The sequence below is a fragment of the Cydia splendana genome, chromosome 24, assembly GCF_910591565.1.
Source record: "Cydia splendana chromosome 24, ilCydSple1.2, whole genome shotgun sequence".
In the NCBI taxonomy this organism is placed as follows: Eukaryota; Metazoa; Arthropoda; class Insecta; order Lepidoptera; family Tortricidae; genus Cydia; species Cydia splendana.
Genome location: NC_085983.1, coordinates 6,575,590 through 6,600,938, shown reverse-complemented (window position 1 = coordinate 6,600,938; position 25,349 = coordinate 6,575,590). Strand labels below are relative to the sequence as shown.

General features: G+C 39.5%; 1 protein-coding gene across 1 annotated transcript; it reads left to right on the top strand.

Moving 5' to 3' along the window:
- The first annotated feature begins 1,409 nt into the window (after positions 1-1,409).
- Positions 1,410-24,397, top strand: LOC134802170 (zinc finger protein 665-like). Its single transcript, XM_063774764.1, has 16 exons — positions 1,410-1,656; positions 3,456-3,569; positions 4,697-5,074; positions 5,503-5,686; positions 6,926-7,062; positions 8,174-8,302; positions 9,033-9,121; positions 10,155-10,274; positions 10,316-10,441; positions 13,372-13,479; positions 14,476-14,596; positions 15,203-15,285; positions 16,057-16,174; positions 17,203-17,307; positions 18,085-18,219; positions 23,665-24,397. The coding sequence occupies exons 1-16, from the start codon at positions 1,525-1,527 to the stop codon at positions 23,707-23,709; spliced, it is 2,124 nt and encodes a 707-aa protein (XP_063630834.1). The 5' UTR covers positions 1,410-1,524; the 3' UTR covers positions 23,710-24,397.
- The last annotated feature ends 952 nt before the right edge of the window (positions 24,398-25,349 follow it).

Genomic DNA, 25,349 nt, shown 5'->3' with positions numbered 1-25,349 from the left:
CTTTTATACTACATTAATGACTACTTTATTTTCTTATTAATCATTTGGGTTTAAAAAATTCCCTTGAATTGCAGAAGAAAGTTTTATTGGAATGTAAAAAGCATACTTTGTTTTTGATTTAATCAAAACTATTTCACCTACCTACCTATTTGGCTGTGATAGATATTAGATACCCAATAAATAAATTGAATTCTGGATGAAGATTTAAAATAAAATGATCATTGCTATTAAAATATTGTTTCTGCTGTCTACAACTACATTATTTCAATTACAGAGGTAATCAATAAGTCTCGTTTCAATAATAGAGGTAATAAGAAGAGCTAAAATAACGGATTTTTTTAGCACAGTGTCAATTATAGAGGTCTTAGTTGCGATGTGGTCACAATTACAGAGGCAAAATTACGAAAAGCACTAAAATCTAAATTGCAATTATAGAGGTTCCAAACTTTCAATTATAGAGGCATTTTGGTCTCAAGGGACCGGGACCGGACCTTTCGTTGCAATTATTAAGGTTTTCCATTTATCCAGGTGCCAATTAACCAGGTTTCACTGTAGTACCTACGTATACGGAGTCACCTGCAATAATATGTTACCTACTCTTCGAAGGCCGCAAAAATATGTGACACGCTCTTATGCGACTCTTATGTATCTACAAATAAGATCGTGACAGATATTTTGCGGCCTTCGTTGTGTAACATATTATTACAGGTGACTGTACGTGATGACGTGAAAGGCGCGCTCATTCTTTCTTCCGTGCGTGAATACATAAAATTGTATTTGTTCCGCATTAAGGCCACCATTAGATAATAAAAACATCTGTTTAAATGGTTTATTTATATACCTACTCAAGGGGAAAAACATGTCGACATTTTCAAAAATATTATTGTAGATGCGCTCTTGACATTCGATAGGTACAGTCAGCTGCTAACTCACCCCACCCTCATAGAAATTTGTTCGCAGTAGAGGGTTACGCCTGCAACTTCAGGTGCGGTACATTCTATTTAGTGCTAATTTTCAGCAACGAGAACTAGTAGGTACAGTCACCTGCAATAACATGGGTGTAAAATATACTATATATAAATTTAATCGAAATCGCAAAAGTCGTTTCAAGCATAACGATGAAACTCACAACATATTTGCATTTGCGAGTAACTGGTGCATGGTGGGTGCATGTAGCTTGAGCATGCTTATATAATACTACTCTTTGATGGTGTCGCTGGCCGCGACTGGCCTTATGCGCTGTATGCAATAGCTTATTGCCTCAACGCGTTTTGGAACACTACACCGATGACGAAAAAAAGGGAATAAGAACATTTTTTCAGCTGGTAGCATTGTTGCTTATGTCATTGTTAAATGTCAATGTCACTGATGTCAACCGATTGAACCGATGTTTGGGATTTGTTTGGGACTCGGGATTTGGTATAAATAAGTTTGGAACCCGTTTGGAACTCATAAGAAAGTAATAAATCCGATATAATGGCCAGCTAAATCTTAAATTAAACTTGAAACTTTCTAGCATATAAAATGAACCCTCCTAGCATAAATAATGTACCACTTAATTATATCTGCGAAGGATGCCTGTGTGTTGATCGCAAGCTAACTACAATTTACGACGAAGAATACAAAAAAATATTTATGGGAATGCTGGATTTCATGGTAAGTTTTTAAATCACTACACTTTATAAAACAAAGTCCCCTGCCGCGTCTGTCTGTGTATCGTCACGTATCGGTCCGATTCGAACTTTAAGATACCCCAGTATATATCCCGTATATACTTCAAAGTTCATTGTCTTCGAGATATTTGGTATCAATGTTAAACGATTTTAAATAAAAAATAAAATAAAATAAATAAATATTATAGGGACATTATTACACAAATTGACTAAGTCCCACGGTAAGCTCAAGAAAGCTTGTGTTGTGGGTACTCAGACAACGATATATATAATATATAAATACTTAAATACATAGAAACAACCATGACTCAGGAACAAATATCTGTATCATCATACAAATAAATGCCCTTACCAGGATTCGAACCCGGGACCATCGGCTTCATAGGCAGGGTCACTACCCACTAGGCCAGACCGGTCGTCACCACGTCGTCGGGATTTTAGACCAAAACACTGGTTTTTTGGCCATAATTTGCGTGTTATTTAGTTTAAAATTAAACACATTTTTAGAGACGTTAAAGACGAACCCAAATACGTAGATTTCGTGGTAATCTGCCTTTTCGCAGAACTTTTTTTGGCCGAATTTCATTTGCCAACCAATATTTCGCGGACGTTTCACTTTGACAACTAACGATTAGCAAATTTTTGTATAACAACGTTTCAATTGGTAGAATTATTGTAAAGCAGATTATTATAATGCCTCTAAACTTTTGGGAGACTTATCATTTGTCAAATCTTTCACTTGGTCAAACAACTCTTGGACAAATAACGTTTTGTTGATGCAACAGTTCCCCATTTCATACATTAGGCAAGTTACAAATAAGAAAAAGAAAAAAGATACATACCCATACCTACATTTGTTGGTTGGAAATATTAAATTTATAAATACATATGTTTATATGCTAATAATGAGTTGCGACTTTAGTCAACACTGATAGTGGTAGGTTTTAATAATAGTATAGTAACAGAAATCTCATAAGTGACACAGTCCAGTTAGGTGCGACAATGACCGAAGCGGGGAGGAGCCTGTTAGGTTAACCGTGAGCAAACCGGAACCGATTTTTTATGTAATAAAAAACAAATAAAACATAAGTCTTATAAAAAAAGTAGGTATTACAAAAAAAAAGAAGAAAACAAAAATCATTTTATTGTAGGTATTACAATAAAATGTTTTTTTTTTATTTATTTTTTAAACTCACTAAAACATTTGGTAAACAATACTCAACTAAGTGTATATTATGCCAACTAAAACATGCGGGGCTCCGTCGACTCAGGGAACGAGTCAAAGATTTTCACGTTTCACGATATGCCTAGGAATTTCACGATATGCCTGATCTTACGATCGGCCGCCGACATACACATGGCCTACCGCGAAACAAGAAAATCGAAATTTCGTTATCTAATCTCTCTATCACCCTTGCATATTCGAGCGATAAAGAGGCACATAACTAAATTTCGATTTTCGCGTTTACCGGTAGGCCCTTGTTAACAAACCGCCTTGCTTGATGCATCAATGTCATATTTTATTGTCTGTGAAAACTTGTCAAAAACAGTTTAAGGCACAGTATGTATAAGTTAGTGTATGAATTTACTGAGTCGCTAATGCTGCAGCGGCAGAACATTGCAGTAATATCCCCTATTGCTTTCGCAGACAAACGAAATTCATTCCAATTTACACTACACAACACGGTTCAAATTAAAAATAGGAATAAAATGTATGTTGGGCCTTAAAACTCTTACAAGGTTAACACAAAAAACTTAATTAAAAAATCACTATATATTTAGGACCAGATGAATCAGGAGTGGTTATTATGTTGGGAATGCATCGCTAGAATACGGTCTGTGATACATTTCAAGAAGACAGTCCGCACGGCCCGTGATCTCCTGCTGCGGTATATGGTAAATATTTTTTATTGTTCTTGCATTGGTTTAAGTCCAGATATTAGTGGTAAGTAGGTGCGCTAATCACAATCTAAGCTATGCAATTTAGAGGTAATTTAACACCTCTGCTGTGGTAATTAGAACCCGTAGTTAACCATACATTGCGTGGGGTCTTTCACATGGGGTCTATAGACCCTCTGCTACAGTAAATGTTGAGAAGCAATGAAAAATGATACTTTTACAGGGTCATTTTTGGACCGTTAGCCATATTGTGCGAGGTGATTAGGTAGGTCATACTGAACAACTTTTTCTATGGGACCAACCCCGAAATCCCAAAATTTGGCCTTCCCATAGAAAACGTCGACATCCACTTGACCAAAATGTATGAAACAACCAAAAAAATTTTTGTGATTTCGGTGTTGGTCCCATAGAAAAAGTTTTTCAGTATGGCCTACCTAATCACCTCGCACAATATGGCAAACGGTCCAAAAATGACCCTGTAGAGATGTTTTACTTCTAATTATGTCAAACAAAATAAAAAAAAAATCTTAAAACTTACCATTCTATATAAATTAAGACTCTTAATCAAGATCGAGGCATGATTGAAAATGTGTTTGTATTCAAATTTTTATTTTATTGAATAAGTACAACCACATCATATGTTGCATTACAATAGTGTCAAAGTACTTCACCTGATACAATACGACAATTATGGAGTACATAGCGTTGTCTAAGTATAATATTGGGAATGAGATCATAAACTATGAAACATAAATAACATTAAACGGCCACACGTGCCCGGCGGCACGTGTGGCGCCGCCGCCGGCCGCCGCTGCTGGCCGTACCCGTTGCTCGCACAAAACTGCTAAAGGAAGCTCCCCTAACGAGGGCTATTCGCACTGTCAATAAAGTTGCGTTGGGGTTAGACATATTTACGTGCTCCCTGAATGACTTCACAAAGGCCACTTGTGTTAATATTAAGTTAAGTTTTAAGTTAAGTTTTATTTATATTGGCAATAACTCTGATTATTGGTTTGTCGCTTATCTATTGCATTAGGTAAAACCTGTAATGATAGATTTAAGTTTTAAGTACTAAATAAAAAATAAAAAAATTACTAATATGTACATTATTTACAAATTTCCAGGTTTACCAAACTACACCCATAGCGTCGCTGTCAAATTTAAAAACAATAATAAATACAGCTCAAGACTACTATTATCAAGATGAAGATGACAAAACCTTAATTTCATCGGAAAATGAAACTTCTATAAATTATTTTGGCCCTGACAGTGCCTCAAATAGAAATTTTGTAAATATAAATGAACCTAATATTTTAAGTAAAATAGCTACATGTACTGAAAGTGGATTTTCTGAAGTTAATACTATTGTTTCTGAGATAATAGATAGTACAAATGAGAATGATAGCCAGTCTTCATTTGTTATAAAAATTGAAGATGATTTTGACAATGAAAGATTTGATGGAGATGAAAATAATAGTTTGATAGAGGATAAAGAGGACTTTGTAAGTATTTATGTATTACTTTTTCTTTGTAAGTATTTATGTATTTTGGTACAGTCAGCAAAAGTTGCTAAGCGGGCGAGGTGTTCAAAATGATCTTGACGCGACTTTATTGTTAAGAGAATAAGAGCGTGTCAAGGTAATTTTGAACACCTCGCCCCAGTGGCGGATTTGTATTCTTTGCCGCCCTAGGCCCCAGGCCCTATAGCCGCCCTTTTTGCAGCACCCACCATATTGACTATATTTTAAGTTATTTCTTGTTATCATCAGCGGACTGTGTCACAATTTGCCGCCCCTAATTTTTTGCCGCCCTAGGCCCGGGCCTACTGGGCCTTAGGGCAAATCCGCCACTGCCTCGCCCGCTTAGCAACTTCTGCTGCTGACTGTACAACCCACAAAAACACTTTTGATAAAAAAATACTGGTTTTCAGACGGAAACTAAGACTGATGACGTACTTATCACACAAGAACCTGCTCCCAGTAAAAAGAAGAGGAAAAAGAAGAAGAAACGAGAGAAAGATGAATTTAACGCCTCTGACGATGAACCACTCAAACCTAGTAAGAAAGAGAAGAAAGATCAGGTGAAAGAGCAGCCACTGGAAAAGGAAGATACAGGTATAATTTCAAAATTATAATCAAATGTTTATAAATAGTGCCACAATTTGCAAAATAAATGTAAGCGGTGGTGGCCGAGTGGATATGACGTCTGACTTTCAATCCGGGTTCAAATCCTGGCTCGTACCTGGTTTTTCGGAACTTATGTACGAAATATCATTTGATATTTACCACTAGGTTTTCGGTGAAGGAAAACATTGTGAGGAAACCTGCATACATCTGCGAAGAAATTCAAAGGTGTATGTGAAGTCCCCAATCCGCGTTGGGCTATCGTGGGGACTACAGCCCCAAGCCCTCTCGCGCATGAGAGGAGGCCTTAAAACATTAATAAATCAGGAACAAACATCTGCGACTAACACAAAAATATCCTCCTAAGACCCAAGGTCCTGCCTATAGTACTTATTCATCATCTCAGCCATAAGACGTCCACTGCTGAACATAGGCCTCCCCCTTGGACCTCCATACGTGCCGGTTGGAAGCGACCCGCATCCAGCGTCTTCCGGCGACCTTAACAAGATCGTCTGTCCATCTTGTGGGTGGACGTCCTACGCTGCGCTTGCTAGTCCGTGGTCTCCACTCGAGCACTTTTCGACCCCATCGGCCATCTTCTCTGCGTGCAATGTGGCCTGCCCATTGCCACTTCAGCTTGCTAATCCGGTGGGCTATGTCGGTGACTTTAGTTCGTCTACGGATCTCCTCATTTCTGATTCGATCACGTAGAGAAACTCCGAGCATAGCCCTCTCCATAGCTCGTTGAGCGACTTTGAGTTTTGAGATGAGGCCGATAGTGAAAGACCACGTTTCGGAGCCGTAAGTCATAAGTTCAATTTCCGTAATTCAGTTCAATGAAATTTAAATCATATTCGATTGGAATAGAGTTGCTTTTGCTTTGTTTCGTTCAGTTTTTGAACAACGCAAAATCAACTCTATTTCCTACATTGTAGGTTCAAATTCCTGTGGCAAATTTTGTATTTTTCATTTGTATGGCTGGGCGTTAGGAGGATAAATGCCTTTACTGGGATTTGAACCACAGAAAACCGCAGTCAAATAACACTAGACCCTACTCATAGTGTTGTGTTCCTGCCGGTGAGTAAGGTAGCCAGAACCCAACGAGGGTGCGGAATGTTAAGGTCGGCAACGCGCATGTAACACCTCTGGAGTTGCAAGTGGCTACGGCCATATGCCGTATGCTTGTTTGCCACCGACGTAGTATAACAAAAATCAACATTATTTTTTCAGAGGATAATATAGTAAAAAAGCGTCGCAAGCGGGAGAAGCCGGCGGGGGTGGTAAACAACCCCCGGGTCGACAAGAACCTGGCACAGCTCAACGTGAAGGACGGACAGATCGAGATGATAGTACTTAGCTGGGAGGAGGTGAGAAGAGTGCCTTGGGGAACATACCTATACTACGTGAACCATTTTTTCCCCCCATCTTCCCCTTGGCGACATTGGTATAAACTGGAATAAATGTCATGTCGACGGCGAAGTACCATGAACTATGTTTACTAAATAAGTTTTTGGAAAAAAAATCATTTTTGGTACAAGCTTTTATCGCTGACTGTACTTTTCTTACGGCAGATAACTAATACTCATCGAGACAATTCTAAAAACCCCTAACACAATTAGGTTGCGTTGTTTCATCACAGAGTTCCTATGGCCACCTCCTGTCTCCATCATCAGACCAGTTCGAAAGTACCATATTATTGTATTGTCATCAGAACTACATACAGCTGCCAATTTTCATGGCGCTACGATCCTTGGAAGATGGTTAAATTAGTTACCTTAGATTCCATTACATAGTTACATACAGGTCGACAGTTCCTATGGCCACCTCCAGTCTCCATCATCAGATCAGTTCGACAGTACCATATTATTGTATTGTCATCAGAACTACATACAGCTGCCAATTTTCATGACGCTACGATCCTTGGAAGATGGTTAAATTAGTTACCTTAGATTCCATTACATAGTTACATACAGGTCGACAGTTCCTATGGCCACCTCCTGTCTCCATCATCAGATCAGTTCGACAGTACCATATTATTGTATTGTCATCAGAACTACATACAGCTGCCAATTTTCATGACGCTACGATCCTTGGAAGATGGTTAAATTAGTTACCTTAGATTCCATTACATAGTTACATACAGGTCGACCAAATAAAAGCTTGTTAATTAATGAAAATGTGTATTACTAAAAATGTTACTTAGAAGTTCATGGTACTTCGCCATCGATGTACTAAGAAAAAGTGACCAAGGCCTCCATATATGACATTGGTATAGGGGATATTACTGCAATGTTCTGCCCCCAGAGTACAGCACTAGCTGTAAAACTGAAATTATAGAGTATATATAATATTATAAACACACATAATAAAGTTTACATGTCAAATATTTTATAACTAAACAGTTACTGTTTAATATATAATATTTAATATAAAATAAACAGTTATATAACTTATATTACACATATATTTTATGAACAGGTAGAGGCAGAACGGCAACGCGCTCGAGAGAGCATAGTGTTCACCCGACACGAGTACCGCTGCGACGACTGCATACTCGGGTTCAACCACCGGTTCAAACTGGACAACCACATGGCCAAGCACGCGCCTGTAAGTATGTCACAGGTGTGACCTAGTATTCACTCGCGAGTCACTGTGACTGCATACTCGGGTTCAACCACCGGTTCAGACTGGACAACCACATGGCCAAGCACGCGCCTGTAAGTATGTCACAGGTGTGACCTAGTATTCACTCGCGAGTCACTGTGACTGCATGCTCGGGTTCAACCACCGGTTCAACCTGGACAACCACATGGCCAAGCACGCCCCTGTAAGTATGTCACAGGTGTGACCTAGTATTTACTCGCGAGCCACTGTGACTGCATGCTCGGGTTCAACCACCGGTTCAAACTAGATAACCGAATAGCTAAGCACGCGCCTGTTCATGTGGGATCAACTTTTTACTATCACTCGTTGCCATGGTTACGACTTACGGTTAGGTTTAAATACGGTTACGGTGGAAAAACAGCTATTAAAATCTTAATTTTATTGTATTTAACTGTACCAAAACTATTTTATTTACTAAAAACCGTAGTCGAGTGAAGGATGTTCAACGTTTTGCTTTTATCACTACACCTTATAAAACAAAGTTCCCCGCCGCTGTCTGTTTGTGTGTTTGCATGTTCGCGATAAACTCAAAAACCACTGAACGACTTTTCACGCGGTTTTCACCTATCAATAGAATGATTCTTGAGGAAGGTTTAGGTGTATATATCTTTGTGTAACCCGTGCGAAGCCGGGGCGGGTCGCTAGTTATATTCTGTAATTTTTGATTCAACAGTCAGCCGGTCTCGCGGAGTGTCCAGTGTGTCGCGTCCGCTGCCGAGACGACCACGCTCTGGTTGCCCATAAGCGACGGCATCGGGCGAGGTTGGTACAATATTATTTTATGATTCAATACTTCAATTAGCTAATTAAATGACTGACAGACTGAGTGTGGTATCTAAATAGACTTCATTTAAAGCGCTGCGCGGTAGCATAGCATCTTATGAATTTTCATACTGTATTGTACAGATGTAAAGTCTATTTCAATAGAACTTGCTAACTATGTAAACAAACAACGTAACTTTGTTGTATCACTGTTTCTCTTTGAATTTTCACACCACCTCATCAAATACCATTGAAACCATACACATATACACTATTGAAACGGTCCGTTCCTTAAAGTACACAAATATATAACTGTATCTTGGATATTTCATTAAAAGTTTAAAATGGGTTCATACGTTAGGTTATTAGGACCTGTTGGAATGACGGTTTTGTTTCTTTTAAATTCTACAATTGTCTATGATGGGTAGTGTTGTGACTAAAGTTTGTGATATAAACCCGCTACACACTACCCAACCCACGCTCTGTACCTACCGCCGCGGTTATAAAATACATCAATACATCATTCTTAAGTACTAATTTGTCTTCTGGTCGTGATTAAACAAATTAAAAATAAGTAATTACTTGTTTTTTACTTTTGGTATTTTATTATTCGATATGGTTTGACATTAGTAAAGTAGTAAGTAGGAGTCTTGCCCATCACTAGTAAATTCATCATTCAGAGACAATTTCAATATGGCGGTTTGTTTACATACTTAGCAAGTTCTATTGAAATAGACTTTAGTGCATAATTGTTTTCGATCGTATTTTCTCGGAAACGTTCGTATTTGTCATGCTACTTCAGTCAACCTCAGTACTTTTTGTACCGACACTGACTGTAATAGCAAGACACGTTCGTACGTTTCCGTGAAAATACGATGGAAAGTAATTATGCACTAAAATGTAGACTATGACTACCTTAAAGGCTACCTTACTCTTAGTATTTACTTCGATTTTGTTTATCATTTTAGGTGTTTACTGCTTTTGAAAAAAATATCATGGCACAATATATGAAAGGTTAATGTTGTATGCATAGATGGCGCTGCGTAGAGTGCGGGGAGCTGTCATCGCGCGCGGCCGTGGCGGCGGACCACGCGGCGCGCGCGCACGGCGCCGCGCCCACGCACACGTGTCGTCGCTGCGGAGTCACTCTAGAGTAACTATCTACCTACATATCCACACGTTAGTGTACACTATACATAGATGGCGCTGCGTAGAGTGCGGGGAGCTGTCATCGCGCGCGGCCGTGGCGGCGGACCACGCGGCGCGCGCGCACGGCGCCGCGCCCACGCACACGTGTCGTCGCTGCGGAGTCACTCTAGAGTAACTATCTACCTACATATCCACACGTTAGTGTACACTATACATAGATGGCGCTGCGTAGAGTGCGGGGAGCTGTCATCGCGCGCGGCCGTGGCGGCGGACCACGCGGCGCGCGCGCACGGCGCCGCGCCCACGCACACGTGTCGTCGCTGCGGAGTCACTCTAGAGTAACTATCTACCTACATATCCACACGTTAGTGTACACTATACATAGATGGCGCTGCGTAGAGTGCGGGGAGCTGTCATCGCGCGCGGCATAGTTACTCTAGAGTGGCTCCGCAGCGACGACACGTGTGCGTGGGCGCGGCGCCGTGCGCGCGCACATGTGTCGTCGCTGCGGAGCCACTCTAGAGTAACTATCTACGGATCTACCTACATATACACAATTACGTTATAATAACAAAATTTCTCTGAGACACAGACATCATTTATATAAAATTGAAAAACCAGAACGGGATAAAAAACGAGGGAAGAAGCGAGATGGCGCCTTACAAATTTCTAAAAAAGTTTTTGACACGTTTCTCAAATACGACGCACGTATGATAAGAAAAAACTGTTCCAATCTATTATCTAAATATGAGAATAGAACTAGAGCATAAAAACTATCGCTTTTGATGCGTATTTAATTTATAATAAGCAAAAGAAATTTTGATAACAATCTTTATTTTACGACGATCGGCCATCTCTCGGCAACTCTCGGTTGTTTTCGTTTCGGTGGTGCTACAGACTAGACAAAATTATTCGTAAGTTAAAGTAACCTAAATTATGTTTGTCATGTTGGTATACAGTTATTTCGGCGTTTTTTTACACGAAGTAAAATAAAAAGTGCTATCAACCTCAACCTTAGTCTATAGCCCATACGAGTGACTTATGCCATATATGACTTATCAATCAAATTAATATTATATTAGATTGACTTTCACGGTTTCGGCAAACATTGCCATGGCCAGAAATACAAAGTGGATAGTAAGTTATAATGTAGGTAGATAAAGTGCATGTTCAGATATTTTTGAGCGACCTGATGAAAATAAGCAAATGTACAGTCAGCAGTCAGCCAAATATCGTAATATAGCTTTGTTGCCATAGAAATAAGGATGTGTTACGATATAGTGGCGAAATATTGAGAGACCAAAGCGGCAGCTTCAGTGGCTCGGACACTTAGAGATAATGGGAGAGGACCGTGCCGTGAAGAGAGCGTACTTGGGACAACAAAATGGGAGACGCCCGAGTGGACGTCCTAGGTACCGCTGAAACGACGTAGTTGCTCAAGACCTGCTCAACCTCGGCCATGGCGACTGGCGAGAGCTATTGCAAGACCGAGAAACATGGCGTGATCTGGTGTCGGAGGCCAGGACTCACTTTGGGTCGTTGCGTCACCGTAGCCGTAGTAAGTACCTAATGTTAATATCCAGAAAGGGAAATGGGGACTACCTACGTTTGTATGAAAAGGCGATTTATGGGCGGTGGTCGTCCATATTTGTCTTAAGGCGGAAATTAATCTAATAAATGTTTTTGCAACTAGGCTTATAAAAATAAATAATATTTTTTTTTGTTGAAACAAGTTTTAAATAAATACCTACGTAGGTAGATGTAAAAATAGCATCTTGCCTTTTCGCAATGAGAAATTTGCGAATTAAGTTAACCAAATAACGGCTACAAATAAGAAATCCCTATCACAGTTATAAACCCTGGCAGGGTTGAATACATAATAATATCGGTATTTAACTAAACTTAAGACGAACTCTTTATTTCATTTACGCGAGCGGAGCTGCGGGCCCGTCTAGTATTAAATATATTAAGAACGGGTCACTCACTCCGTACCGAGTAGTGTCATCAGGAGCTTGCGTTGACGGTGACGGACCGGCGCAGGCTGCGGGCCGCAGCCCTCCGTGCCGGTGGCGGCAGGGGGAGGCGACCCCCCCTCCCCTAGGTATTTCATTACGTTATAACTATAACGCCAGATTTGGCAAGCCCTCTTTATAGAAAAAGGCGCGAAATTGATTTTTTTATGGGAGATCAAACTTTCGTACCTACATTTGTGTCCATGGGCGGCGGTAATCGCTTACCATCAGGTGATCCGTCTGCTCATGCCTTTCATATCATAAAAAAATTGCCGTTAGGAGTACGTATAAGAGCTGTTTTCTACATAGGGGCTATTCATAAATTACGTCATTTCAAATTAGGGGAGGGGGGTCCGGACATCGGATGACGGTAGCACGACGTAGGAGGAAACGGGGTCATTTGAAGCATGATTTTTAGATGATTGTAGGGGGGGGGGGGGGGGTCAAAAATCGTCAAAAAACGATGACGTAATTTATGGACAGCCCCCATAGCCAATACATATTTATTTATTTACATTACATATGGTGCTACTTAACCACCCTAGGGCGGGATTAAGGACATTACGTGCCTATGTCAAAAATTTAAAGGGCCATATGTACTGTAAAACGTTGTACAATACACGTGCGAAAAGGTAATTCCTACTTTTCGCACTTGTATCGTAATGTACTATTACAGTACATATGGTGCTAGTTTCCGGCACTAGTGCGGGAATGTGCACTTTCCGTGCCTATGTCGAAAGTTTAAAGGGCCATAATTATGTACTGTAAAACGTGGTACGTTACACTGCCGGCCGCCGCGCCCCGGCGGGCTGGTCAACGACACCTTCTCGTAACTCATGAGGCCCTGGTACTTGCTCCGCGCTAAATTCAATTTTTAGACAGTTCGTTTCTCGATTGTGGCCACCGTAGCCTATGGAGACTAACAATCAACGCTAAGTTGTTTCCGTAGTCTATTATGGATGTTACTATATTAAAGGTGTTACACGTGCGAATAGGCAATTCGCAACCCGTGTCGATTTAAAATACCCCAATTTCCTACTTGACGCACTTTGTATCGTAAATAACTAGTGTGTTGTTGTGTGTTGACAGGTCGCTCGCTAAACTCCGGAACCACATGAAGAATCACGCGGAACGTCAAAAATGCGAGCTGTGCGGGAAAACGTTCAGAGACCGGTCGTCGCTCAGGACACACTTGTTGTAAGTCTTACACAGAATAAATAAGGGTTATTCCCACTAGTTACCACCAAGTTCTTACCAGTGGTAACTACTGGGAATTTTTTCCCCGCCTTATACCACTGGTAACTACTGGGAAAAAAAATTCCCACTAGTTACCACCAACTCGGCTTGGTGGTAACTACTGGGAATTTTTATTCCCAGTAGTTACCACTGGTAAAAAGTGGGATTTTTTTTTTACTTTTGCCACCAAAATATTGTTAGAACTCAATACTAATAAAAACAGTATAAATAGTATAGTATAAATATAGCGTGCTGTAATAAATAATTATGTGTCAGTTAGTGATTCAGTAAACTGGTTTTAATAGTGATCAAAAATATTAAAACAGTTTTACCGGTATAAGTGTAAAAACTAAAATAGAAGAGTCGCATTCGAGTTAAGTAGAAATTAACTTATTAATCGGATTAAATTTATCTTATTAACTGTAAATTGAATTACATATTTATACAAACGAACAAACAAATCAGTCAAGAACCCACAGAACTGATTTCGTTTTATTATTTACAGCTACTTCATTTCGTTCTATTATAACACGATGCAGAGCTGGAATGTGTAGGTATTCATAATTTGTAGTCAGGCTAAATAAGTTAAGGGCGTGGTTGTTATTAAAACCGCTTAGGGCGCGCTTCGGATGGGCTGACTGCTCGCGATTTTAATAACAACCATACCCTTATTTAGCCTGACTACAAATTATGAATAGGCATAGGTATGGTTAATATGCATCAAGTTATGCAAAAATATTTTCCATAATTTCAATATCCAAAGAGGAAAATGGGGACTACGTTTGTATGGAGAAACGGCCGACCTCTTTCCTTGTTTTTTTTTTCACTTTAGGCATTAACGCATAATGCACCTATGAATGTCAAGAAAGTACAGTACACCATCAGTATATGTCAAAAGAGTACTTTTAAATTGTGAAAGTACTATTTTATTTTGAATACAAATTCGTTTGTCCGCAGCATCCACGGTGGGGAGAAAGAATACTCGTGTCCACACTGCGACAAACGGTTCCTGTTCAAGAAAGCCATGGAGGTCCATTTGGTGACCCACGCCGCGTCCGCCCGTCTCTACTGCCTTGAGGTAATACCCCTTTGAACGCAACCACAGAATAAGTAATAGTATTATCATACAGAACGGCCACGCACCGCCCCGCCCCGACTCGCATTAGGTACCTCGCCCCGCGACTGGCCGCGACATGAATCTGGCGGACTTCTGGCGTCCTCTCAGTATAGCGACTTACCCACACATACACAATGACGCGTGTACAGACGTGCCGCGCACACATCCGTCCGCCCTGTGACGCAACGCCTTTCGTCACAATAAATAATAATACTACCTAATATTTTCAGTTTATATACGTCCCACTGCTGGGCACAGGCCTTTCATGCGCAAGAGAGCTTGGGGTATAGTCCCAACGCTAGCCCAATGCGGATTGGGGACTTCACATACACGTGGACTGTGTGCGGAAAGAGAAGAGTCGTAGAATGTATTGGACCCCATAAATTTCACGACTCTTCTCCTTCCGCACAGAGTCTACCTTTGAATTATATTTTAATTTAATTTTCTCGCATTTCACACTATTGCCAAAAAAAATTACGATTGCCGAGACCCCATCTCCCCTACGTGATATTTGGTGTCGTATTAGATTGTGAGTTTGTATTTAACTAGTTGTTTAATATGTTCCAGTGTGATATGACGTTCAAGAATCGCATGTCATATTACCAGCACAAGAAGTACAACTTGAAACATATAGACCCCGAGAAACTGAAGTAAGTCTACTGACATATGTAAATTTCTTAATTTCCGCTGCCCAAAGGTTGTCTGGAAGAGATCGCTTTTTAGCGACAAGACCTCCTGTTGTTTACCTCTGCTTGTATTTCTGTTTTATTTTGTATTGTCTTCTTTTATTGAGGTGTACAATAAAGAGTATTTGTATTGTATTGTATTGTATGAGTAAGTCCAGAACCCCAAGTGTAAATTTAATTCGATAACGTGACGTGCGTTCGCGTTTGCGTTGTCTTTTTTTGTATGGGATTTTGAACAGCGCGCCAAGCGGGACGTTTTGGAAACTCAAAATCCAATACAAAATGACACTTAACGCAAACGCGTACGACACGTCACGCTATCCAATGAAATTTACTCTAGGGGTACAGATATTATGCAAACTATAAACTGAGGCCCCACCGCCAAAAAAGAAAACGAAATTTCGGGTTATTCCCACTAATTACCACCAAGTTGTTACCAGTAACTACTGGGATTTTTTCCCACCTTTAACCACTGGTAACTACTGGGAAAAATAAAATTAAGTAACTCCAGACTACTGGGAAATTTTATTCCTAGTAGTTAGCACTGGTAAAAGGTGGAATTTTTTTCCCAGTTTAGCTACTACTGGTAACAACTTGGTGGTAACTAGTGGGAATAACCAGAAATTTATTTATCTGCCTCTCTAGCGCTCCATTATGCAAGAGCGATAAAGAGGCAAATAAAGAAATTTCGCTTTTTTCGGTATACCTACATTGGTATTTGTTGTCACATTCCAGGTACAAATGTCCCCTGTGTGACAAGAAATTCCTGAAAGCAGCGAGACTCGAGGAGCACAATATGGCTGTACATCTGAAAGTGACGCCCATACGGTGCACGATGCCCGACTGTGACTTTGTGAGTTCACTTTTGAGTAAATGCGAGGTTTTTCTAGTACCCTAATCTACAGATTAGAGCGTAATTATTTTCCATCCTATTTTCACGGAAACGTACGAACGTGTCTTGCTATTTCAGTCAGTCTCGGTACAAAAAGTACTGAGGTTGGCTGAAGTGGCATGACAAATTTAAACTTCAAACTTCAACATTTATTCAGCAAATAGGCCACAAGGGCATATTTACACGTCAACATTGAATTTACATACAAGGAAAAATAATAACAATACATCAACAATTTTATAAAATACAACTAACTGCAACTACCAATTCAAACTAACGTATTATATTACAATTACTTAGAGATGTACTGCACATGGTCTCTTAATGTCGAATTACATAAAAAAAAACTATAATAATAATATAAATAAGCGGCGCACACCTCTCGACACCCCTGAGCCGCTCACACCGGTGTTGCCCTTGAGCCATCCTAGATGTCGCTTTTTGTGGGGGCCCATCTTGTGAGGGCGAGTCACCGTCTGCCGGAAATAAAATTGCATACCGTTTTATTAGACAGGCGTCCGGTTTTTTACCCCATAGCTCAGTACTTAGTCCATCGCTTTCACCCAATAACCTAGTTCATTTTAGATACCATCAACTCTCAATAGCCCTTACACCCTGGCGGGTGCTGCCTCTGCGTGCGTCCCATGACACGGGTAAGGGCAGCATCCGCTCGGTGTACCCCTTACATTTCATTAAAGTGTCAAAAGGGCCTCTACGTGTTGGCTTCGGCTCCGCGCACGCCTCCCAAAGGTCCGGAACACCATTGTTCCGTGATGAGAAAGATATAAATAAAAGACATACAAAAACACAAAAAAAATAAAAAAAATTAGAGGTGTAAATGTCTCTAAGTGTCAGAACTATAAGATTATATAGTTTGTCAATCAACTACGAACGTTTCCGAGAAAATACGATGGAAAACAATTATGCACTACATCTGTAGCACGTATCTGACATTGATAGATATATATATCGTTTGGTATCCTTTGCAGGCGTGCTCGTCGCGGCCAGTTCTGCGCACGCACATACGCATGGTGCACCGGAACCTGCGCTTCGTGCGCAACCACGTCTGTGACACCTGTGGCAAGGCTTATACGGTACGATGACGATTATATCCGCCGAGGGGGGGGGGGGGGGGGGGGGTTGGTTGTATCTGGTTGCTGCTGGGCTTGAACCCCTGGAGCCTAACTCCCGCGGGCCGGGGTTTGGAGAGCCCTGCTCTAGACGAACGGACTTTAGAGCAATTCTTTCATGAAACCGATGCTGCCAAAAATACTGGGGTGCGGGGGACGAGGTGAGCGAGTCCCGTGCCGTGATTGGTCCGTTCAAAGACACGGACGTCACACAAAGACACTTGATCAAAAATGGAGTAAAACTACCGTATATTTGTGGCAGAGGGGGTAGCGCGACTATGCTCAGTCTGGAGGATGTCTTGTCTGTGTTTCCAATATAGAGAATTCCTTTGAATCAATGAAATTTTTGACTTTTAAATTTATTACGAAAAAATGATTTTGATTATCACATACCATGCGTATTAACACTATGGCCGCTGGCACGTCAGCTGATGCGCGCGGCTACAACCGATGTGGTGCCATCTTTTCGAGCGATGAATATTCCTCTATTTCTAATTCTCTTTGATAAGGGGGTTAATCTTTAGAGTGACTTGAAGAACTGCAATTATAGATCTGTATGCGGCTGGCAAGCCACAGTTTGCTGGCAGAAAATGGACGTAGAATAGCTAGACAGTTGAAATTTTCACAGATGATGTATTTCTGTTGCCGCTATAACAAATACTAAAAGGTACGGAACCCTCGGTGGGCGAGTCCGACTCGCATTTGTCCGGTTTATAAGAAATATTAGTTATTGGTTTTCAGACGAAGAAGACTCTAGAAGGCCACATGCGGAGTCACACCGGGGAGAGACCCTTCCACTGTGGTCTCTGCTCGTCCACATTCTCCTACGAGGCGGCTTTATACAACCACAACAAACTAGTGCACCTCAAAAGCAAGGTTAGTTATCCCACAGAATAAATAATAGTACTAGTACAGAAGGTTCACTCTCTCTAAGAAAAAATACACAATATGAAATGAAATGAAATAAAAATATTTATTTCGAGCAACTATGGACTCATACAGATTTGTTAGTAGACTTACGTTCCTAATGTTAGTACCTAATTAACTATTACAATATATATACACTGCTGGAAACATGCATTTCGCAGCAGTGTCTCATATACGGGCAGTCAAGTCGGTCCGCTATCACACACAGGATAGGGTTAGGGCTGGCCCGCACCCGGCGCACCAGGGATGTGCATCGTTTGCGCATAGTCGCATAAAAGCAGTTCACGCGCGCTTCTGCGAACATCCCTGATGCGCTGCAGAAACGAAGCAGCCCCATCAATACCCGGAACGCGTTGTTGTACTGGATCCGGAGGGCCCGTAGGCTCGCTGCGTATAGAACCTCCATAGGCTGCACGTATACAGGGAAGTACAGTACGTTTTAAATAAGGTAAGTTTTACCTCCCTTGTACATCGCGCAAACCTACGGGATATCATATCAATCAATCAATCAATCAATCAAAATATACTTTATTCATGTAGGCCTAGCAACAAGCTCTTATGAATCGTAATTAATCTTAATCTAATTATCAGAGCAATTTATTGATGTTAATATTATTCCATAATAAAATTGGATTATTATACATATCAAATTTAAGGCGCGGTGTGTAGTAAAATGCACTTTTTTGTCACCATATTTACAGACTTTTACAAGGATTTCACGCATTATTTTCTAGTATGTATAACTTCAGTCCTTGAACTACGTTATTGCTTGTCAGAAACACGACGGCTCATTATTTTCTCGATAGAATCTTAAGTTGAAAACATGCCTAACACTGTCTTTATTTCCTTATGTTAGAAGTACTAGGACGAAAATGTATATGAAACTTACTTCAGTCGATAGCTTTTAAGTAAATCTTCATTATTGCTTGTCCTTTTATCGATACGTTAATTTTTTCATTCATCATTTGATGAATTCAACATTTTGCCTACTAAATTACACCCTACGCGGCAATACCTTGCGCCTATTCCTCACGCCAGTACGCCCGTGACCACTGTCAGCGTCGGACCTGTGCTAGTTTAGCGGACGTTACATAAAATGGGTAATCACCGTACAAATATGCAAATATGTTATACACACAATGTTTTTCAACATACTTACGAAGAAAAGCAAAATAATTCTTAAATACGGTGACATTTCAGACATTCGTCCGTCATATTGTCATTTTATAACAAGTTGGGCAGCAAAGGCACACACCCATCTAACCAATCCGGAATTCAGTCACGATTGATAAATTGTGTAAACATATTTTAAAAGGCTATAAAATTAATCAAATTGAATAATTTAGACTGGTCACATTTTTGTAAAAATCGATTTCTACTGGCAAAACATATTACTTTTTGGCAACCGGGTTTTTTAACCTAATTAGACCCCGCTGAATCCGAATTTGCCGGTTGCTTGATCGAATTCTTGACTGGAAGTGAGATATGTGATATTAAATGTCCCTTTTTTTAGTTTTTCGTAAATAACTCGTAAACGGTGGCCAATATAAAAAAAATGAACTAATAATCTACACAAAATTTTCAATAAAAAAGATTCAGTACATTTTTAGCAGGGATCAATATTTAAAAAGATAATAAAGAGGGAAAGTTAATTATAATAAATTCTAAGGTTCCTTGGTTTTATTTTTTTCGTTAATAATTTTAAAAGTATGACATATAGCAAAAACAAATCTTACACATAAATAATAAACATAAAATTTCCTACAAGAAACATGTAGAACACTTTTCGCTAGGATCAATATTTAAAAAGACAAAGCAGCCGGTAAGTTAATTACAATCAATTTTAAAGTCCCTTTTTAGTTTTTTGTAAATAACTCGTAAACGGTGTCCCATAGCAAAATAGGTTTTTATGAATAAATAATCTACATAAAATTTCCTGCAAAAAATATCTGAACACTTTACTCTAGGATCAATATTTAAAACGATATTAAAGGAAGAAAGTTCATTACAATCAATTCACATGTCACTTTTTTTAGTTTTTAGGGTCCCGTACCTCAAAAGGAAAAAATGGAACCCTTATAGGATCACTCGTGCGACTGTCTGTCTGTCTGTCCGTCTGTCACAGCCCATTTTCTTCAAAAGTACTGGACCAATTAAGTTGAAATTTGGTACACACATGTAAATTCGTGACCCAAAGACGGACATCTTACGTAAACAAATGAATTTTAAACATGGAGGCCACTTTTTAGCCAAGGGGGGTTAATTAACATTAAGAACCTATTTTGCTATGGGCCACCGTTTACGAGTCATTTACGAAAAACTTAAAATAGGGACCTGGAAATTGATTATAATTAACTTACCCCCTTTAATACCTCATTAAATATTGATCGTAGCGAAAAAATGTACAAAACCTTTTTTGTGGACAATTTTATGTTCAATATTTGTGTATAATATTTTTTTGCAACGGGGGCACCGTTTACGAGTTATTTACGAAAAAAAAGCGACCTGTGAACTGATTGTGATTAACTTTCTTCCTTTAATATCGTTTTAAATATTGATCCTAGAGAAAAGTGTTCAGATGTTTTATGGAGATTATTTATTCATAAAAACCTATTTTGCTATGAGACACCGTTTACGAGTTATTTACAAAAAACTAAAAAGGGACTTTAAAATTGATTATAATTGACTTACCGGATGCTTTGTCTTTTTAAATATTGATCCTAGCGAAAAGTGTTCTACATGTTTCTTGTAGGAAATTTTATGTTTATTATTTGTGTGAAATTTGTTTTTGCTATGAGTCATACTTTTCAAATTATTAACGAAAAAATAAAAACAAGGAACCTTAGAATTTATTATAATTAACTTTCCCTCTTTATTGTCTTTTTAAATATTGATCCCTGCTAAAAATGTACTAAATCTTTTTTTATTGAAAATGTTGTGTCGATTATTAACGTTTAACAATTTTTTTTTATATTGGCCACCGTTTACGAGTTATTTACGCAAAACTAAAAAAAGGGACCTTTAATATCAACTATCTCACTTCCAGTCAAGAATTCGATCAAGCAACCGGCAATTTACACTCATATTGTATATAATTAATAATTATTTAGGTACACTCACCGACCTCACCGTCTTACCTACCATTTTTAGGGTTCCCTACCCAAAGGGTAAAACGGAACCCTATTAGTAAGACTCGCGCTTGTCCGGTTTTTAATTTCATTAAGTACTCATCAAAATTCGAATTTACTAATAAATCTTATTCAATATTAATTGCCGAACTAAAAATCCCGGAACTGACAATTCAGAATACCGATGTCGTCAGAATAAGGACGTAGACGTGCTGCGCGGGAATGGTGCGGTGCGCCGCGCGGGGCGCCCGCCTGCCCGTTCTACCACGCGTCTGCTTCACCCCCTTGAAAACGTAAAACTCGAGTATAAGAGCGCCTTAACACTAAGAATTTCACAAAAGGATCGTCAAACATTAAAAAAAATGTATAAAAAAATACTAGTCCAGAATTTCTAGAATAAAATCTAAATGTCAAAAAAAAGCCTAAGTAACAAAAGAAGTAGATAGTATTAATATCCGTAGGAATATCCATTTCCTCATCAATAATCAAATATACCTAATAAATAAATAATCATTTCGAATAACAATTAATCCCACGTTGTAATATCATTCATGTACTCTTGTGTGGTATAATAAGCTTTAGAAATAAGTTTACGCTTAACATAATTCTTAAATTTATCAATAGATAATTCAGTAATATGGTTTGGAAGTTTATTATAAAATCTTACACAATTACCCATGAATGATTTTTTAATTTTATGGAGCCGAGTGAAGGGCACTGCGAGCTTATGTTTATTTCTAGTATTAATATTATGAATTTCACAATTTTCCATATTTGCCCTAACCGACAGAGCCCTCAATAGTAATATACAAGCGCAGCGCGAGCAAGCGTCCGTTCCGTAGTGGTGCGCGGCAACTGAATACTCTGGCTAGACACCAAAATTGGTGTTGCCGCATGTACTTGTAGCGGTAACTCGGTCCTCGATAGTCTCCTTGCCCCGCTGGCTTGGGCCTTGCCCCGCTGCCGGCGGCACCCTAGGTTAGGTTTTTAGGGTTCCGTACCCAAAGGGTAAAACGGGACCCTATTACTAAGACTTCGCTGTCCGTCCGTCCGTCCGTCCGTCTGTCACCAGGCTGTATCTCACGAACCGTGATAGCTAGACAGTTGAAATTTTCACAGATGATGTATTTCTGTTGCCGCCATAACAACAAATACTAAAAACAGAATAAAATAAAGATTTAAATGGGGCTCCCATACAACAAACGTGATTTTTGACCAAAGTTAAGTTACTTTTATATTCATAATTTAAATCACCTAGCCTAAGAGTTGAAATAAATAAAGAGAATAAGCATAATAAATTTAACCGGAGACCTTACCTATACATTGGAATGTAATACCATATAAGGGACAATAGGATGCAATAGGATACTTACCATATTGAGTAACATGCAAAAAGAATAGATAGTATAGAGGGGTCCTGTCATTGTAAATTTTGTAGTCACTGTAAATTTACTGCCATCTATCGACACACGACTAAATCTCAAAAAAAACGTATAAAGTTATCAAAAAATGTATTATGGATAAATTATTTTATTATTTTTATATCATTTTGATCCATGTTCATTCACTGATATCTATGTGTTAAAATTGTTAAATATGAAACGGTGTCGTCACGCCATCTAGCCGAGGATAGGCTAAAGGTGTGTGCGGCATCTATTCGAGAATGACTTTTACTTGAATTCCGAGGCACGTTTTTTTCTTAGACTTTATTCGTCTTATACGAAGTTATATATGTCTTTGGTAACATGTAAACAACCGTTTGACACCTTCCACGTGTAGACCTCCCTAGTAGTGTGATTCATAATTATTCTAGATAACTTAGTGTCACTTGCACCATTCCACTAACCCGGGGCTAACCGGTTAAACCTGGAGTTACCATGGTTATGATACTGGGTTAACGGTTTAACCGGTTAACCCCGGGTTAGTGGGATGGTGAAAGTGATCCTTAGTATATAAAGGATTGTTCTTTTAAACAGTGAGTTATTATACAGTAAACTAATGTGGTAGTGTGCAGTGAATGGAGAATTAATCTTGAAATGCGTTTAACCACCATTTTGGAGTCAACGGCCGGTAGTCCACGTGCTACTTGTAAAGTCCAGCTATCGCTTTACAAGAGCTAATAAAATCACGGTACAATTTTCGTCGTCGTATTTAGCTCCTAATACCTTGATACTGGGGAAATAGTCCCACTGGACTGAAGCCATAATTTTAAAAGAATGAATATTATTTAAGTCGTGATAAATAATGTTTGTGTGTTTGTTTGCAGGTAACGCGGCGGGCAAACTGGGATGTGGGAGCGAACGTAACGTAGCCACGCATTTCTGTTAGTACTACAATTGTACCCATTGCTTGCTTCCTCTACACTCTGTATGTTTAGGTATTTAAATAAAAGTAATCAAAATCTACCCTCAAATAGCTCCTTAAGCCAGTTGAGGGTAGTTGAAAACATTACACGATCAAATAACGTAAGTTAAAGCCAGGCCGCTCAGTGACAGATCCAGGCGGTTTTGTATTTGGTCGGTTAACCGATAAATGTTATAACTACCCGAAAATGTACAAATTGTTTGTTTACTTTTATTTAAGTACCAAAAGATACAGAGTATAACTGCGTCCCTTAGATTGGCCTTAATTGGCCAATATTAGTGAGACCTTTACCTGGCGGCCGGGCCTATATCAGGTATAATTTGGCCTTAATTATTTTAACCTTTTGAACGCCAAACGGCGCATCGCCACGCCACGCCGCTGACGCCACGGGGGTAAAATTTAGTTTTGTGAATAAATAATGCCAACCTAAAAGTGGGGTGTTTTTCAGTAGATTTTCATCAAAAAACGATCGACGTCAAATGCCGTCTTTGGCGTCGTTGTCACGATTTTGCGTTCAAAAGGTTAATAAAATATCTTATGATTTAATATTTATAGAAATCATTTTTACAAGCTAAAATATAAGTACAATAATTAGGTTTATGTAAAAATAAAAGAAAATATTTTTTTTACAGTAATGATTTTTTATTCATTTAAAACCCAACCCGCTTTTAATAAAAAAATATTACTTTTATTGTAAATTCTATGTAACTTTATTATTTAGGGGGGGACCTACAGGCCCCATTCTCTTTTCAGTTTCTGATATTTCAGTCTGACAATTTAAGCCTTAAGGCATAGAGAAATATAAGAAAGGAAAGAGTGCTAACTCTATACATAAGTTTTCTTACCAAAACGCGAGCTATTTTCGTAGTCCGACCACCTTACACACTATCGATACGCGCGCCGTACGTGCGGTAGTCTGTTACGGCTTTTAACTTCGCGGAACACTACTTTAAGCCCCCTCCACACTCGTGAGCGAATCGCGGCGCGAAGCCGCGAACGCGAACTAGTGTGGAGTCGAGATCTCATGATCTGCGAAATCGACGCCACACTCGCGTTGGCGGCTGGGTGTCGCGATTCGCGCACGAGTGTGGAGGGGGCTTTAGAACCACTAGTTAGCCTCTTAAGCTTAAAATTTTTAATAAAAATGACAAAATAAAGCGTGACCAGTAAAGCCCCCTCCAGACTATGCGCGTGAATCGCGGGCGAAGCCGCGAACGCGAGTGTGGAGTCCATTTCGCAGGTCTGCGTTCAGGACTCCACACTCGCGTTCGCGGCTTTGCGCCGCGATTCGCGCACGAGTGTGGAGGAGGCTTAATATATGATCACGCGCCATGTTGCTGAATTTCACTGGAACAATTTTTTTCATACTATACTGAACCAGGGGTGCGAAACTCCTCTCTTCGGGCAAACTCGGCTCCGTTCGGCTCAGCATTGCTCCAAGCAATTATTAGGGTTGACACACCTTGACGTCCCTTTGCGTGCACGACCACAGATAAAATAATGGCTTAAATTTTGACAACCCCAAATAGCCTAAAGGGATAGAGCCATATATTAGAAAGGGACAGCATGATTACGATAGTACTATTA

Coding starts and splice junctions, on each gene's coding strand:
- LOC134802170 (XM_063774764.1), top strand. CDS start 1,525: ATGAACCCTCCTAGCATAAATAATGTACCACTTAATTATATCTGCGAA. Junction 1,657..3,455: donor TGGGAATGCTGGATTTCATG/GTAAGTTTTTAA, acceptor CTATATATTTAG/GACCAGATGAATCAGGAGTG. Junction 13,480..14,475: donor TCGCTCAGGACACACTTGTT/GTAAGTCTTACA, acceptor GTTTGTCCGCAG/CATCCACGGTGGGGAGAAAG.